Here is a 19445-nt window from a genome sequence, read left to right as displayed (position 1 = left end):
CCCTATGGGACTCTCAATCACAGCCGGTTGTGATACAGCCTGGAATTGAACCAGGGTCTGTAGTGACACCTTTGGCACTGAGATGCAGTGTCTTAGACCGGTGCGCCACTCGGAAGCCCCATAGCTACATATTTACACAGATCTTCTCCACATCACATGGTAAGAGCGGCCTGCCAGGTATTATGCAATCCAATAGTGTGCAGAGCCAGAGACACCCAGCCCAGACAGAGTTAGAGGAGGTTGAACACAGTAGCGGACATGTGAATACGTGTGTACAATTGCAGATTTCTGTGGAGAGATGACTAGAGGAATAGAAGCTATGACTAATTTGACAACGACAACTTTGTGGCTTCCTGTTTTGAGTAGCTATCAATCGCTAGTTCCTGCTTTATTCTGTGTAATAGGGGCAACTAAAGCATCACTGCATTCCCACTGGACACTGACTTCAGTTCAATGTTTAGTTTTGATTTACATTTGGTTGAGTTGTCAACTATCCTGAATTCAACGTGAAATCAACAAAACATTTCACCATGTCATTGGATTTAGGCTAAAAGTTAGTCAAATATTTTTTTCCAACCATGTTAATGCCCAGTGGTTAGCTTTCGGCCAATGATAACTCAGCACTGACGTGTGTTTCTGTTACTTCAAATTTTCTAATGCTAATAGGTACAGGTGTTTTCAGACCTAGTTTGCATGTCTCTGAATAAGCTGAGTCTGTGATAGCAGCAGAATCCATCTCAAAAGTGACAGAGAAGGACATCTGCCTCTGTAGTGAGGTGGCGCCACCATGTGGTAAGTGCTACCTCCTGTGTGGCTCAGTTGGTAGAGCTTGGTACTTGCAATGCCAGGGTTGTGGGTTAGATTCCCACAGTGGAGAAGAATGGGAGTCGCTCTGGATAAGAGCGACTGCTAAATAACATAGACAATGGATGATAACAGTAAATAGTGGCAGTAGCATACTTAAACTGTAAGTCATTTTGCTGTTTGATCTAGTAGAACAGCTGATAATCAGATAAATTGATGCGCTGTACCAAAATGAATAAACAGTGGGAATCAACGCAAATCGCACATTAGATGACACATTCGTAATGCTATTTTAGAAATTTCAGATACTATACAACCTTTTTTTTTGTGCATACTATTTAGTACGCTAGTATGGGTATTCAGACACGACCACTGTCTCCATATCAAAACTATTTAGTGTCTATAATAGCTAGCATCGACTTATTCACATCATGATAGATACCATTAATATCACAAGAAATCACACACACACAAATACATAGTTTGAAGATGTATTCTGTTACCTCATTATATAATCAAATCTGTTCAGCGAAACAAACAATGCATATGCTAAACAGTTACAGTTTTCACAAAATAAATTCAGTTTAGTAACTAACGCACACTTTAAAAAAAAAACGTTTTAACAGCTTCTTTGGTTCAATCTTGAACGAAGTCTCAATAACAATGTCTGTTGGCTCAATATGGGGGGAGCTGATATGCCCCCCAATAGGTATTCTCTCCCCCATACCTAAAACTATTATTCTTGGATGTTATCTCAAGGCTGAGACTGTTACCTTGTTGGAGCTTAACCATCCTGGACATGAATACAGTGCACTCTTTCTCTCCGTGATACACGGCTTCACTCAGTCTCCTTTGCTGGGTCTTATGTTGAATGCCATTTTTGAACAGAGTCACCTTCCTCTTCTCCTCTCCCCCGGTGTGCCTAGTGAAGGTGACCTGGACATAGAAGTAGTAGAAGCCTTCAGATCTGATGTAGACAGAGTTGTCGCGGAGGACGAGGGAGCAAGAGCCACAGACGGGGGCATCATGGTCATTCTCCCAAGATAATGTTCCTTCTCATGAGACAGAAGGAAAGAAAAGAGAATAAAATAAAATATTAAAATGCTTTACATCATATAAATGGGTTAATATACTCTACATGACCAAAAGTATGTGGACACCTGCTCGTCGAACATCTCATTCCAAAATCATGGGCATTAATATGGAGTTGGTCTCCCCTTTGCTGCTATAACAGCCTCCACTCGTGTGGGAAGGCTTTCCACTAGATGTTGGAACATTGCTGCGCGGACTTGCTTCCATTCAGCCGCAAAAGCATTAGTGAGGTTGGGCACTGATGTTGGGCAATTAGGCCTGGCTCGCAGTTGGCGTTTCAATTCATCCCAAAGGTGTTCAATGGGGTTGAGGTCAAGGCTCTGTGCAGGCCAGTCAAGTTCTTCCACACCGATCTTGACAAACCATTTCTGTATGGACCTCGCTTTGTGTATGTGGGCATTGTCATACTGAAACAGGCAGTTTGGAACTCGGAAGTGAGTGTTGCAACCAAGGACAGACTATTTTTTACATGCTACGCGCTTCAGCACTCAGTGGTCCCGTTCAGTCAGCTTGTGAGGCCTACCACTTCGTGGCTGAGCCGTTGTTGCTCCTAGACATTTCCACTTCACAATAACAGCACTTACAGTTGACCTGGGGCAGCTCTAGCAGGGCAGAAATGTTGTGAACTGACTTGTTGGAAAGGTGGCATCCTATGACGGTGCCACGTTGAAAGACACTGAGCACTTCAGTAAGGCCATTCTACTGTCAATGTTTGTCTATGGGGATTGCATGTCTGTGTGCTCAATTTTATACACTTGCCAGCAACGGTGTGGCTGAAATAGCTTGAATACATTCCTTTTAAGGGGTGTACACATACGTTTGTATATATAGTGTATGTTTGTGCATATATTTGAACAGACAGGTGGCAAAATATTGAATAACTACACTTTCAATACCCCTTTAAAACTCTGTATACAGTGCCTTCCGAAAGTACTCAGACACGTTGACTTTTGCCACATTTTGTTACGTTACAGCCTTATTCAAATTATTATTATTTTTTCAGCAAGCTACTCACAATACTCCATAATGACAAAGCAAAAACAGATACAGATACAAATACCTTATTTACATAAGTATTCAGACCCTTTGCAATGAAACTCGAAATTGAGCTCAGCTGCATCCTGTTTCCATTGATCATCCTTGAGATGTTTCTACAACTTGATTGGAGTCCCCCTGTGGTAAATTCAATTGATTGGACATGATTTGAAAAGGCACACACCTTTCTTTCTAATGTCCCACAGTTTGCCGTGCATGTCAGAGCAAAAATCAAGCCATGAGGTCAAACTAATTGTCCGTACAGCTCAGAGACAGGATTGTGTCGAGGCATAGATCTGGGGAAGGGTACCAAATCATTTCTGTAGCATTTAAGGTTTCTAAGAACACAGTGGCCTCCATCATACTGAAATGGAAGAAGTTTGGAACCACCAAGACTCTTCCTAGTGCTGGCTGCCCGGCCAAAATGAGCAATCAGGGAAGAAGGGCCTTGGTCAGGGATGTGACCAAGAACCCGATGGTCACTCTGACAGAGCTCTAGAGTTACTCTGTGGAGATGGGATAACCTTCCAGTTGGACAACCATCTCTGCAGCACTTCACCACATGACAGCCTGCTTGGAGTTTGCCAAAAGACACCTAAAGATTCTCAGACCATGAGAAACAAGATTCTCTGGTCTGATGAAACCAAGATTTAACTCTTTGGCTTGAATTGCAAGCATCACATCTGGAGGAAACCTGGCACCATTCCTACGATGAAGCATGGGGGTGGCAGCATCATGCTGTGGGGATGTTTTTCAGCGGCAGGGACTGCAAGACCAGTCAGGATCGAGGAAGAAAAGATGAATGGAGCAAAGTACAGAGAGATCCTTGATGAAAACCTGCTCAAGAGTGCTCAGGACCTCAGACTGGGGTGAAGGTTCACCTTCCAACAGAACAACGACCCTAAACACACAGCCAAGACAACTCAAGAGTGGCTTCGGGACAAGTCTCTGAATGTCCAGCCAGAGCCCGGACTTGAACCCGATCTAACATCTCTGGAAAGACCTGAAAATAGCTGTGCAGCAATGTTCCCCATCCAACCTGACAGAGCTTGAGAGGATCTGTAGTGAAGGATGGGAGAAACTCCCCAAATGCAGGTGTGCCAAGTTTATAGCGTCATGCCCAAGAAGACTCGATGCTGTAATCGTTGCCAAAGGTGCTTAGAAAGTACTGAGTAAAGGGTCTGAATACTCATGTAAATGTGATATTATTTCCCCAAAAAATATTTTTGCATTTTCATTATGGGGTGTTGGGTGTTGATTGATGGGGGAAAAAACTATGTAATACATTTTAGAATAAGGCTGTAACGTAAGAAAATGTGGGAAAAAATCAAGGGGTCTGAATTAATTTCCGAAGGCACTGTACGTAAAATAAATGATAACGTATTTTCACAGACAGTAATTGTAGCATTGTGTTGGGGTTAGTAGATGCCCACATCTAAGCAGTTACAGTAGATGGGTTGATTGTGGGTCTTAAACCTCACTTCACAAAGGGGCAGACGGGGGGGCCACAGCGCATGATGAGGGAAAAATTGGTGGAACTAAATCTATACCTCATTCTGAGCACACCCTGATTGTGCAGCTACCATTTGAACCTCACACTAATACACCTACCCTCACAATAGCTTAATGTTTAATGAATAGATAGAATATTTGCATAATGTTTTCAATACATAAATATAATTTTCTGATTAATAAAGAGGCATAACATCTTGTTGATAAGAGACATACAATTACATTGGACTGTGTAGTAATATGTTCTGCTTATGGTGAGTAAGCATGTTAGTAAGCATGTTATACTGTATATCTTGGCCCTCCCACCCCTACGTGAGGGCAGCTCCCGCTCAGCCCAGTCCAAGCTCTTCTCTGTCCTGGCACCCCAATTGTGGAACCAGCTCTCCCTTGAAGCTAGGTCAGGAGAGTACCTGCCCATCTTCCCGAAAACATCTGAAATCCTACCTCTTCAAACAGTATCTTAAGTAATCCTCCTCCAAAGAGACAAATAATGGCGCTGTACAACAGTGATGTGCAGAACGGCATCTCGGGAACGCACAACTTGTCGATCCTTGTCACAGACGGGCTATTGCAGCAAATGACAGCACCGGGTTCCACTCCTATCAGCTAAAAACAAGAAGAAGTTGCTCCAGTGGGCACGCGATCACAATTGAAGAGTGGAAAAACATTGCCTGGTACGTGACAGCGAGTTCAGTTTACTTGAGTGGCCTGTGCAGTCCCCAGACCTCAACCCAATAGAGCATCTTTGGGATGAGATGGAACGGACTGTTCACAGCATGAATGTACCACCGTCCAATCTGCAGCAACTGCGTGATACCATCGCATTCAGCATGGACCAATATCCCTGTGGAACGTTTCCGACACCTTGTAGAATTCCCTGAAGAATTCAGGCTGTTCTGGAGGCAAAGGGGGGTCCAACCCAGTACTACTAATACCTAATAAACTGACCGGTGAGTGTATTTTAAAAGACACACTCTCCAGTGTATCATATAAATATTAGGTATGTATCACAACCTAGGTGTCAAATGTGTTAGATCAGTTGTACAACCTGAGTGTGTACAGGGCCCTAGTCTTGTTTAGTGGAACTGACAAGTTCAGACAGACTGCAGAAGCTCCAATGTTAACTCATGCATTCCATGAACTTAGGATGTAAAAAGGAAACTGCAACAAGCATGGAATGTTAGGCCCAAAAGTCCTTACCTAGAAACTAGGAAAGAAAGTGTTTAGCTTACCCATGGTCAGCTGGATATAGGAGGGACTGGGAGCTGGAAAGCAAAAAAAGCCCATTAATTTTCCTGTTTTGATCTATCTTGTAAAGTTTACGTGTTACTCTCTGCTTGTGCAATCTTACAAGGCCATCTTTCTCCAGAAAATGCACAATTGACCTGAATTCTACTGCATACAATGTATTGTTTAAACATTAGACATTCATTGATAATCAGAAATGGAAATAGCAATGCTTTACTTACCCTTTGATGAATTCAATTGAGCCAGAAAACTGCCGTCTGCAAAATAAAAATAATATTTCAAGTCATTGTCATATCTATATAAAAAACGATATAAAAAATCCCAGCCCCCGTCCCTGCAAGAGGCCTTTTGGTAGGCCGTCATTGTAAATAAGAATTTGTTCTTAACTGACTTGCCTGTTTAAAAAAAAAAAAAAATAATAATAATAATACTGTTGTAGAATGTCTAATATGAGATTGGATTTATATTACAGTGCCTTGGTCAATATAATGACATACAGAACAGAAAAAACTATTAATGTCAGTATGTGTAACCCAGTACAACTTACTTGGAGGGTGCTGGTTTTCCTCCTTTGATTCAGGTAAATTACTCTTGGAGAGAGAAATTACATAGTGACATCTTGAGATCATGTATCATCATCATCATATCTGAGTCTAGCTTTCACTGATGATAATTGGACATACCTTGTCAGGTGAGCTTATTTGCACTGTTGTGAGAACTGCGACCATAATCCCCATTGCGACTGTGAGAAACCCGCACCACACATGGAGCAGCAGGTATCTGGAGGTGTGCTGTTGACTCTTCATCCTCTGAAAAACACACACGTACCACAAACCACTGAGACCCATCCCAATTCACTCCCTTCCGCTTCCCATCGGCCCTAATCCTTATCTAATCCTACATTTGCAGATCTGAAGGGTCTAGAATAGATATCAGCAGGCAGGTTGTAGATCTTCCACCATAGGCTACTGTTTGAGTCTGAGCACCTCAACATTAGTCAATAGGCTGCCTTCTGAATAACATTTAGTTTAGATTATACCCCACTGACCATCTAAATGCCATGCTTAAAGAATGTGAGCATAAGAAGGAGATTATCTTCATGGGCGATTTCAATGTAAACTGGGAAAACAAAACTTGCTGGAAAAAACTCAGAGATCACAGATTATTTCAACCTGACTCAAATAATACAAGGTCATACCAGAGTAACACAGTCATCCCAGACTCAAATTGATCTGGTGTTTACTAACAGACCTGATCCTATAATTAAGTCCAGTAACTTACCAACTGGCATATCTGACTACAATGTTACATTGGTGGTTAGAAAGATGACAAAAAAGAGATTTAAGAACCATATTAATGTGTAACAGTACGATATAAAAATCCAGAAAAGTGAGCAGAGAAACTACGATGTAGCTATAAATCAAATGGACTAGTCTGATCTGTTAAGCAATGAAGACCCAGAGTCTGGATACAGAACATTTCTGTCAGCTATTGACAACATGGATACCTCTTCTACTAGGAAATTTCAACGTAAAGCCAAGACGGAAAACCTCTCTACCATGGCTCAACAAGGACCTCTGGAGGCAGATGAGAGAACGGGATTTTTCCTTGAAAAAGCACTGAAGTCTGGTAAGAATGATGGCAGATGTATATTTGCATCACTGAGAAATAAGGTAATTAAGAATATAAAAAAGCAGTGTTCTTTCTTAGAGTGATCAATGAAGCAAAAGAAAATGTCAAAGTGATTTGGGAAAATCTCAACAAACTAACAGGGAGAGGAGCTGAAAAGTCCAAAAAAACATCCTGAATTAAAGGTTAATGAGATTCTAATTCAAGACTCCAATTTCATATCCACCACCTTTAACAATGTTTTTGTTGACTCTCTCAGGGAACTGGCTCAAAGATTTTCAACCAAGACCACAGTTCTCACTCCCATAGATAATAATAAACCAATATTCAGAATTCCTGAAATCTCAGCATCAGCAGTGGACAGTATTATTAGCTTCTTCAGGAGCTCTAGAACCAAATATGTATTTGGTCTAGACACTGTATTCCTGAAGAGACAAATATTCTCTGATTGCCCCTATTGTACATCTAGTGAATCTGTCCATCAAATATGGGCTCTTCCCCAATGCTTGGAAGTCTGCTGCAGTGATAACTATTTTAAAATCAGGTGACCCAGCACTGGTGGAAAATTACTGACCTATAAGCATCCTTCCAGTGCTAACAAAGGTAGCTGAAAGATGGGTGGCTGATCATCTGACTGACCACCTCATTCAGGGGAACTCGTTACATCAAATGCAATTTGGATTCAGAACTAAACATTCCACCGAAACAGACAATTGCTATTTTCTGGAGTGCATTAAACTAAACTGGACATAGGTGGTCATGCAGGCAAGAATTATCGACAAGACTGTTGTATGTACTTCTCTAAGAAATCCCTTGATTCTTCCCATCGAGCTGTTCTTGTTAATGGGGAGAATCTGAAAGCTGTGTCTAACTTCAGGTATCTTGGTGTCATTTTGGACTCCAATTTGACATTTAATAAGAAACATGTGAAGAAGGTGGTTAAACACGGTTAAGTTTGGATTATCCAACTTTAGGTTTAAAAGACATTTCCTTCCTCTGGAGAACACCAAACTATATAGGCATGCTATGATGTTCTCATATCTGAGATATAGCCTCACATGCAAGTCACAAACAGGAGCTACTATTCTGAAACCAATTGAATCACTTAAGATTCTTGATAACAAACCAAACAGTTACCACCACTGTCATATCACTTACAAACATAATTTATTTAGTCTGGATAGCTTTAAGCAGTATGTACAGTGGGAAGAAAAAGTATGTGAACCCTATAGAATTACCTGGATTTCTGCATAAATTAGCCATAAAATTTGATCTGATCTTTATCCATGTCACAACAATAGACAAACAAACACAGTCTTTAAACTAATAACACACAAACAATTATAATCTCTTTATTGAGATTCAGGTGCGCACACCATTTAAATATTCACAGTGCAGGTTGGGAAAAGTATGTGAACCTTTCGATTTAATAACAGGTTGACCCTTCTTTGGCATCAATAACCTCAAACCAACATTTTCTGCAGTTGCAGATCAGACCTGCACAACGGTCAGGAGGAATTTTGGACCATTCCTCTTTACAAAACTGTTTCAGTTCAACAATATTCTTGGGATGTCTGGTGTGAACTGCTCTCGAGGTCATGCCATAGCATCTCAATTGGGTTGAGATCAGGACTGACTAGGCCAGAAGAAGGCATATTTTCTGCTGTTCAAGCCATTCTGTTGTTGATTTACATCTGTCTAATGGGTTGTTGTCCTGTTAAATCATTTAACTTCTGTTGAGCTTCAATTGGTGGACAGATAGCCTTACATTCTCTTGCAAAATGTCTTGATAAACTTGGGAATTAATTTTTCTGTCGATGATAGCAAGCTGTCCAGGCCCTGAGGCAGCAAAGCAGCCCCAAACAATGATGCTCCCTCCACCATGGTTTACAAATGGGATGAGGTTTTGATGTTGGTGTGCTGTGCCTTTTCATTCTCCACACATAGTGTTGTGTGCTCCTTCCAAACAACACAACTTTAGTTTCATCTGTCCACAGAATATTTTGCCAGTAGCGCTGTGGAACATCCAGGTGCGCTATTGAGAACTTCAGACGTGCCGCAATGTTTATTGTTTGACAGCAGTGGCTTCTTCCAAGGTGTCCTCCCATGAACACCATTCTTGTTTAGTGTTTTATGTATTGTAGACTTGTCAGCAACAATGTTAGGATCTTCCAATTATTTCTGTAAATCTTTAGCTGACACTCTAGGATTCTTCTTAACCTCATTGAGCACTCTGCGTTGTGCTCTTGCAGTCATCTTTGCGGGACGGCCACTTCTAGGGAGAGTAGCAACAGTGCTGAACTTTCTCCAATTATAGACAATTTGTCTTACCGTGTCTTACAAATCGTAATCTTAGGTCTTCTGAGATCTCTTTTGTTTGAGGCATGGTTCACATCAGGCAATGCTTCTTGTGAATAGCAAAAATGTTTTTTATAGGGCAAGGCAGCTCTAACCAACATCTCCAATCTCGTCTCATTGATTGGACTCCAGGTTAGCTGACTCCTGACTCCAATTAGCTTTTGGAGGTCATTAGCCTAGGGGTTCACATACTTTTCCCAACCTACACTGTGAATGTTTAAATGATGCATTCAATATAGACAATAAACATACAATAATTTGTGTGTTATTAGTTAAAGCACACTGTGTTTGTCTATTGTTGTGACTTAGATGAAGATCAGATCAAATTTTATGTAAAATTTATGCAGAAATCCAGGTAATTCCAAAGGTTTCACATAGTTTTTCTTGTAGATGCAAGCCTAGAGTTGCCACTTTCAAAGAGCTAGAGCTGCCGCTTTCAAGGAGCGGGACTCTAACCCGGAAGCTTATTAGAAATCTTGCTATGCCCTCTGACGAACCATCAAACAGGCAACGCGTCAATACAGAACTAAGATCGAGTCGTACTACACCGACTCTGACCCTTGTCGGATGTCGCAGGGCCTGCAAACCATTACAGACTACAAAGGGAAGCACAGCCAAGAGCTGCCCAGTGACACAAGCCTACCAAATGAGCTAAACTACTTCTATGCTCGCTTCGAGGCAAATAACACTGGAACATGTATGAGAGCACCAGCTATACCGGAAGACTGTGTGATCCCACTCTCCGCAGGCGATGTGAGTAATACCTATAGATAGGTCAACATTCACAAGGCCGGAGGGCCAGACGGATTACCAGGACGTGTACTGCGAGCATGCGCTGACCAACTAGCAAGTGTCTACACTGACATTTTCAACCTCTCTTTGTCCGAGTCTGTAATACCAACATGTTTTAAGCAGACTACCACAGTGCCTGTGCCCAAGAACACTAAGGTAACCTGCCTAAATGAATACCAACCCGTAGCACTCGCATCTGTAGCCATTAAGTGTTTTGAAAGGCTGGTCATGACTCACATCAACACCATTATCCCAGAAACCCTAGACCCACTCCAATTTGCATACTGCCACAACAGATCCACAGATGATGCAATCTCTATTGTACTCCACACTGCACTTTCCCACCTGGACAAAAGGAACACCTATGTGAGAATGCTATTCATTGACTACAGTGGTAAGGGTAGGTAACAACACATCTGCCACGCTGATCCTCAACACAGGGGCCCCTCAGGGGTGCGTGCTCAGCCCCTTCCTGTACTCCCTGTTCACTCATGACTGCACGGCTAGGCATGACTCATTCAATTTGTCGATGGCAACAGTGGTAGGCCTGATCACCGACAACACAGAGACAGCCTATAGGGAGGAGGTCAGAGACCTGGCCGTGTGGTGCCAGGACAACAACCTCTCCCTCAACGTGATCAAGACAAAGGAGATGATTGTAGACTACAGGAAAAAGAGGACTGAGCACGCTCCCATTCTCATCGACAGGGCTGCAGTGGAGCAGGTTGAGAGCTTCAAGTTCCTTGGTGTCCACATCACCAACAAACTAATATGGTCCAAGCACACCATGACAGTCGTGAAGCGGGCACGATAAAACCTATTCCCCCTCAGGAGACTGAAAATATTTGGTATGGGTCCTCAGATCCTCAAAGGGTTCAACAGCTGCACCATCGAGAGCATCCTAACTGGTTGCATCACTGCCTGGTATGTCAACTGCTCGGCCTCCGACCGCAAGGCCCTACAGAGGGTAGTGCGAACGGGCCCAGTACATCACTGGGGCCAAGCTTCCTGCCATCCAGGACCTCTATACCAGGCGGTGTCAGAGGAAGGCCCTGAAAATTGTCAAAGACTATAGACACCCTAGTCATGAATTCCCAATCAATAAGATTCCTGAACATCTCGTCAAATGGCTATCCAGACTATTCACATTGCCCCTCCCTTCCCCTCTCCACACCATTGCCACTCTGTTGTCATCTATGCATAGTCACTTTAATTAACTCTACCTACATGTACATACTACCTCAACTAACCAGTGCCCCCGCACATTGACTCTGTACCGGCACCCCCCTGTATATATGCTATTTTTTTAATGCTAAAATTATTTATTTATTTATTACTCAAATTTGATTTGATTTGATTTTGAAGCCATGTCTTTAAGTTCCTACATGGTCTTGCCCCTTCACCCCTATGTCGGCATATCATGCTCAAGGAAAGCACCTCCAGGATAACAGGGCAGTAACTAGAGGGGATTGCTTTGTCCCTTTTCGACACAGTAAAATCAGTCAATCGGCCTTCTCTGTTAGAGCTACAATATACTGAAATGCAATGCCCATGGACTTGAGAAGCTGCACTGATTATTGTACTTTTACATTTGAATTGAAAACATGGTTCAAATCTATCCACGCCTGTACACATGAGTTATCTGTGGTTCCTCATACGTAAGACGACAGCTGATGATAGTGTTGTTGTTGTCGTTAGAATGATATATTATTGGATGTAATGTATTTGTATTTTGTATTGTTTTAGTGAGTATGTGTACTGTGTAATTGTCCTTGGACTACGGGTGCAAATGATCTTTCGGCTAACCCCGGCACATTTACATGGATGTTGCATTATTGTAATATTGATGTTGATTAATGTGCATTGTCCCCTATAAATAAATAAAACAAAGATTTCACCTATACAGGTTATTCCCCTCTTGAACTACAATGCTGCCCTATGTGCAGTGTGGTTTGCTACTTGTATTGGCTCAAACAATAACATCAGTGACTGTAAATGTGATACCTGAACTTACTACCAGAGAAATACAATAAAATAATTTGTAGTAGACATGCAGAGAGTGGTATGTACTGTGTGACTGTGACAAGACATTACGGCTGTCATGCAGTGTAATCTGGTATGTTCAGAAGGACATGAATGCAATAGTCAAGATAATGATAATAATAATAATTTGGGGGGTGCTTATATTTGTTCCTGTTACACACTTGCACAAGACACAAGTAATTGTGAAGGTATGCATAGTGAGTGAGAAAACGTTCTGGCAATGATCAATTTGACCGCATTACCTGTCATATGGTATAGGACATGAGACTGGGTCCATCCTATTACAGTATCATTATTGAAAATACCCCTAAATATTCATACAACAGCCACCGTTTTTAGATCAAATATAGCTGTGGAGTCATTAGACTATTACTGTGTGATGATAAATCGGACATTGCTGTCATCACCAAGTGATTTTACATTGTGTCACATTTTCCTCATCCAAACATCCTATAATTAAGTCTAAGATTAGGAATTTCACATTATGTGTCATGTTCGTCGTAACGAGGAGACCAAGGTGCAGCGTGACGAGAATACATTCTTCTTTATTAAACAAAGAATAGTTAAACAAACTAACAATAACGCTATCATCACTAGTGCTGACACAGGCAACTATACATAGACAATAACCCACAAAACCAACATGGGAAATGGCAACCTAAATAGGACACCCAATCAGAGACAACGATAAACAGCTGCCTCTGATTGGGAACCAATTCAGGCCACCATAGACCTACATTTACCTAGACATACCAAAATCCCATAGATATACAAAAAAAAAACCTAGACAGGACAAAAACACACATACCACCCTAATCACACCCTGACCTAACCAAAATAATAAAGAAAACAAAGATAACTAAGGTCAGGGCGTGACATTATGAAAAAGTATTGCTAATACAATGGTCCACTGTCCACAATTCTGTGTTACCACAATTTACATATCCATCATAAATAAATGAGTAGCTTGATATGAATAAAATGAAACACAATGATCAGGATCTCAACTCACCTAGTGTGTCTTGTAGTGTCCTTGTACAAACAAATCTGTCTGCTGCATACCATGCTGCATTTCAGAGACATGTTCTTTAGACAGGGTTTCCCCCCTTTTTCACTTGAGTTGAGGCTCGATGCGATGGAGTTTTTTTCTTCACTGTGAGTTGTGGTTGGAAAGAAAGGAGGAAGTGAAGCAAAGCATCATGGACTAAAACAACCACCTCAAAGTCTAGGTAGACTTTGGTCTCATTGACCCTGGGACTGGTAAATTAGCAACTGATGATGTCATATTCTTGTATGAAAATGTATTTTAGCCTGGTTTATGCTTATGCCTACTCCATTGTCAAGCCAGGCATGACAAGTCCATAAGAAGTTGGCAAAAGAGCAGAAACAGATTGTCACCCAGGCTATGATTTATTTGATTTCCCTTCTGCGTTTCTAACATGTTTTTTTGTTATGACAAAAAAATTAAAAATAAATCATCAATAAACCCAGGTATTTTATCCATTATTTTATGAAATACTGTAGATCAAGTACAGTTGTGAAGTAACTTTTTGACAGCACCCCTTTTGATATGAACGAAACCTTTCATCCATACTGGCCCATTGTAGAAGTGTTCAGAAAGTGACTTCTTAGACCTGGATGCCAAAACATCAAAGATTGCCATATTTTTTATACCCCACAATAATATGAGACATCCATGTCCTCATCACTGGAAACGACAAATGGTTGAGATTGATATAATTTAAAAGCTTACAAACAGGGGTGTCAAACTATTCAATAATTTATTGGAATTTTGGGGGGTATAACATTTGTCATTTTATTACAGTATATGTCAATTGTCTAAAAACGGGTCAACTCCAATTTTTAGCATAATCAGATGTTGTAGCTTAGACCCTATTTGACTTAATCTGAGGTTTTTGTCTTGTGCCCACCATCGGTTTAGACACAACATGCTCCTGAATACAGGGTGGGTGTCATGTTTTGGCTGATGAATTTACTGAAATGGGAATAAAATTGAAATTTTAACTTTCAAATGGTACCAAAAAGATGGTTGAAAGTCCACACACCAGAGAATGTTGACTTCAAATTAAAATCAAATCAAATTTTATTTGTCACACATGCCGAATACAACAGGTGGGCCTGACAGTGAAATGTTTACTTACAAGCCCTGAACGAACAACGCAGTTTAAAGAAAAACACAATAAATAAATAAAAGTAACAAATAACTAGAGCAGCAGTAAAATAACAATAGTGAGGCTATATACAGGGGGTACCGGTACAGAGTCAATGTGCGGAGGCACCGGTTAGTCGAGGTAATTGAGGTAATATGTACATGTAGGTAGAGTTATTAAAGTGACTATGCAGCGGCGTAAAGGTGGGAGTGGGGGGGGGGGGGGGGGGCACTGCAAATAGTCTGGGTAGCCATTTGATTAGATTTTCAGGAGTCTTATGGCTTGGGGATAGAAGCTGTTTAGCAACCTCTTGGACCCAGACTTGGCGCTCCGGTACCGCTTACTGTGCGGTAGCAGAGAGAACAGTCTATAACTAGGGTTGTGGAGTCTTGTTTTTATTTTTAAAAAATGTAACCTCTTTTTCTCCCCAATTTCGTGGTATCCTATTGGTAGTTACAGTCTTGTCTCATCGCTGCAACTCCCGGACGGACTCGGGGGAGGCGAAGGTTGAGAGCAGTGCGTCCTCCGAAACACAACCCAACTAAGCAGCACTGCTTCTTGACACAATGCTCACTTAGTCCGGAAGCCAGCCGCACCAATGTGTTGGAGTAAACACCGTACAACTTGCGACCGTGTCAGCGTGTACTGCGCCCGGCCAGCCACAGGAGTCGCTAGTGCGCGATGGGACAAGGATATCCCTGCCGGCCAAACCCTCCCCTAACCCGAACGACACTAGGCCAATTGTGCGCCGCCCCATGGGTCTCCCGGTCACGGCCGGCTGCAACAGAGCCTGGACTCTCTAGTGGCACAGCTTAGACCACTGCGCCACTCGGGAGGCCCAGGTTTCTGGAGTCTTTGACCATTTTTAGGGCCTTCCTCTGACACTGCCTGGTATAGAGGTCCTGGATGGCAGGAAGCTTGGCCCCAGTGATGTACTGGGCCATACGCACTACCCTCGTTAGTGTCTTGCGGTCGGAGGCCGAGCACTTGCCATACCAGGCAGTGATGCAACCCATTTTGTTTCTCTCGATGGTGCAGCTGTAGAAACTTTTGAGGATCTAAGGACCCATGCCAAATCTTTTCAGTCTCCTGAGGAGGAATAGGTTTTGTCATGCCCTATTTACAACTGTCTTGGTGTGCTTGGACCATGTTTGTTTGTTTGTTGGTGATGTGGACGCCAAGGAACTTGAAGCTCTCAACCTGCTCCACTACAGCCCAGTCGATGAGAATGGGGGCGTGCGCAGTCCTCCTTTTCTTGTAGTCCACAATCATCTCCTTTGTCTTGAATGAGAATATCTGTTTTTTAAATGACACTGTCAATCTTCCATAGGAAACCTATTGAAATCATAGAAATATAGATAATAGAATATATATTTAAGTTTACATTCAACAGTGGGTGGACCAGTGACCATCTTTGTGGTAGTAATTAGTAGTCAAAATGTCAATTCAATTCAAATGTCAATGGTGTACCAGCTAAATTGCAGTGGTCTGAAGGGATAGTTCCATTCTATGAATTATATTTGTATGATTGAAATGACACCCACCCTGTATTCAAGAGCATGTTGTGTCTCAACGGATGGCGGGCACAACACAAAAACCTCAAACGTTTGAGTTTGAATGCATAAACTCGGATTCTATTCCCATATGTTGTAGTTTAGACCCTATTTTACATCATCTCTATTTTCCGGTGATGTAGACATGGATGTCTCATGATATGGTATGCAAAACGGGTCACGTGAGCACCTTTATCTCCTGAATGTTTTGGCATTGTTTAAATCAAAAGAGATGCTGTTAAAAAGTGATTGAATACAAATGGATTTACCCTAAGAAAAATACGTTAAGCACTACTTAAAACCTTTTACTGCAGTGGGGTAAATCAGGGTTACACAGAGTGTTCTTGGTAGCCTTAAACAAATCTACTGTGAAACCAAAGTATACACCTCACACACAATGATTATGGACTTTAAAAAAAGAAGACACCTGTACCATGTCTGATATAGTTTAAATGTATTCAATTTTGAGTTTGCATCCCAATATTACACTTTATATTCATCACAGTAGACTGAAAAATAACAAAACCGCTTGACATAGAAACATTGGATTTTCAGCGTTTAAAAAAAAAATGTTGATTACTTTACTATTTCAAAATATTTTTTAAACTTTTACTTTTACTCCACTAACATTCCTAAAGAAAATATGTACTCTGTATTCGCTCTATAATCGCTCTGTAATGCTCTGTAATCGCTCTGATATCGCTCTGATATCGCTCTGTAATCGCTCTGATATTGCTCTGTAATCGCTCTGATATCGCTCTGTAATCGCTCTGATAACGCTCTGATATTGCGCTGTAATCGCTCCATCGCTTTCCTGCTCCGCATCCAAAATGTAACAAGTACTTTTGGGTGTCAGGGAAAATATATGGGAGTAGAAAGCGATTACAGAGCGATTACAGAGCGATTACAGAGTGATATCAGTGACAACAGAAACTGTATTTGAATTCAATACTTTTTTATTTGCATTAAGATATTGAATTTAAATGCAATATTTTTACATTTGTAATGCACAAATGTAATCATTGAACTAATAACTTGAACTTGTATTTCATGATTTTAAAATTATTTTAATGAATATTGCATTCAGTTTTAAAATTCTATTACAATTGAATTCTAATTCAATATTTATGTTCTGTTTCAATGTGGTGGATATTGCATTCATTGTCTGTGTATCAAGTTTACAAACTATAATTTCAAATTTACCATAGTTTCACATATTCAACATCTCAGATACATTTAGATTCAGTTTTCAAATTCAGTTCACTTTCACATTTGCTTGAGGCATTTTCTATTAAGGTATCTTTACTTTTACTCAAGTATGACAGTACGGGCAAAGAGAAGGTGACAGAACCACTATCATCCCTGTAGCGAGGAACTATAGGCTAGTAAGGCTAAAGATGAGTACGGCACAACATTGACAGATGTGGGCGGCATGTGTTTTCCCTTACATATTTATAGGTCAGTGTCAGCGGGTTCGAAGGGCACAAAAACATGACAGGGAGTTCTCTTCATGGTTTCATACACCAGCTGGCAGCCACTGTGACTCTATCTGACTTTACATGCATAGGGTATGGGAATAGCCATAGGGTATGGGAATAGCCATAGGGTATGGGAATGCAGATGCGTGAAGTTGAACACTGTTGATTTCATAAACAGGACTGAAAGTAACTTTTAGAAAGTGGAGAGAGAGCGAAAGAGAGAGAGAGAAAGAGAGAGTGAAAGAGAGAAAGAGAGAGAGTGAAAGAGAGAAAGAGAGAGTGTTTGCTGGTAGATTTCTATGTAACTTTCCTGTTCTTGGTTTCAAGCTCCATGGCACATCCTCAATCAACCTGCCTGTGCTTTCCTTGACACAAACACAGATGGTTTAGGTGCTTACCCAACGCAGGCACAATTCTCAGACAAGGCCTTCAATCATGTTTGCCTCTTAGTCTTTTCCCCATCTTCCTGAAATTGTTGAAAGCAGAAACCTTTTGGAATCCATCTAATTATGTTCTGTTCAGTTTCTGTTCAGTTTTAGATGATTGATCAGTTTCTGTTCAGTTTTAGAAAATTGATCAGTTTCTGTTCAGTTTTAGATGATTGATCAGTTTCTGTTCAGTTTTAGATAATTGTTCAGTTTCTGTTCAGTTTTAGATAAATGATTTCAATCTGTGCAGCATCAAAGATGTGTTTGGCTCAATATTGCTATATACCAGCGGTCACCATTCCTGGTCAGGGAGAGCTAAAGGGTGTGCATGTTTTTGTTTCTGCCCAGCACTAACACGCCTGATTAGTGTTTTACTAGTAAACTGCTCATCAACAATCAGGTATGTTAGAGGTGGGCTGGAAGAACGATCGTTTGACAGTAATGAATTATTTTGCAGGGAAGAGTTTGACTGCCTATTTTTGGGCTTAACAAGATATTCTTTCATATACTGTAAATAGCATTGATATTTGAGAAACGATCCAGAAGTGAAAAGAGGAACACACTGGGAATAGAACCTCAGCTGTACGGTGACTATATTAACTTATTGAAACAAGTCCTGCTATGGACATCGTACAGGTGAGAGAAAGGTAAGAATCTAAAGTCATTCTGACGGAGATGGGAGGTAAATTCTCACCCTGACCTCTGCACTTTCTGCCGGTCAGCAAGTTGTTTCATGCCAAAGTGTATCTGGGAAGTCAAGTGTCTTCATGTTGGTGCGTCACAAGTCTTTGAAAGTACGTAAATCAGAGAGATAAATGGAGAGGGGGAGGGAGAGAGACAAGGATTTCATCATGGTTTCGGGATATTTTCTGACATTCATATTAGCCCCGGGCATAGTTGAAACACAGAGGTACTTGAATGGTGACGTTGTTAGCTACATGTTGACTTTGTCTCACTCAGCCATTGAGTGTCTCCTGTCACTGGTCGCAACCCCTGGTATGTCAATCATTTCTAACCAGGGCCCGTACTCATAAAGCTTCTCAGAGTAGAAGTGCTGATAGGATCAGGTTCCCTCTCTATGTAACCTTATTCATTATCTGAAAGGCGAAACTGATCCCAGATCAGCACTCCTGCTCTGCTTTATTAATACGGGTCCAGAACTACAGTATAGGATTCAAAATGTTACATAAGCATAAGGACACTGTTGTTTGGCCTTTCCTTGAGGCTACAGGTAAAAACCCACATAACCTGATAATGTCAAGTACTGGACATTGTGCTTTGTCACTGATGCCAGTGCAGATG

At 41.3% G+C, this 19445-nt stretch overlaps 2 protein-coding genes across 2 annotated transcripts in view; both read right to left on the bottom strand.

Moving 5' to 3' along the window:
• Nucleotides 1-1281: 1281 nt before the first annotated feature.
• Nucleotides 1282-13643, bottom strand: LOC100136321 (TNF-New). The gene is given in 6 exon segments (NM_001124569.1): nt 1282-1856; nt 5676-5708; nt 5913-5948; nt 6239-6281; nt 6375-6500; nt 13526-13643. Coding segments are annotated over 5 exon segments (612 nt in total). The 5' UTR covers nt 6498-6500; nt 13526-13643; the 3' UTR covers nt 1282-1479.
• Nucleotides 13644-16674: 3031 nt separating this feature from the next.
• The window catches only part of apom (apolipoprotein M), an 11656-nt gene continuing 8885 nt past the window's right edge, over nt 16675-19445 (bottom strand). The window contains exon 7 of the mRNA XM_021594686.3: nt 16675-19445. This exon is cut by the window's right edge and continues 929 nt beyond it. The gene's annotated coding sequence lies outside the window, so the exon portion shown is untranslated.

Source organism: Oncorhynchus mykiss, chromosome 3 (genome assembly GCF_057628025.1).
Source record: "Oncorhynchus mykiss isolate SJ-2025 chromosome 3, ASM5762802v1, whole genome shotgun sequence".
NCBI lineage: Eukaryota > Metazoa > Chordata > Actinopteri > Salmoniformes > Salmonidae > Oncorhynchus > Oncorhynchus mykiss.
The sequence above is the reverse complement of the archived record's forward strand: the minus strand, read 5'-3'. Positions and strand labels throughout refer to the sequence as shown.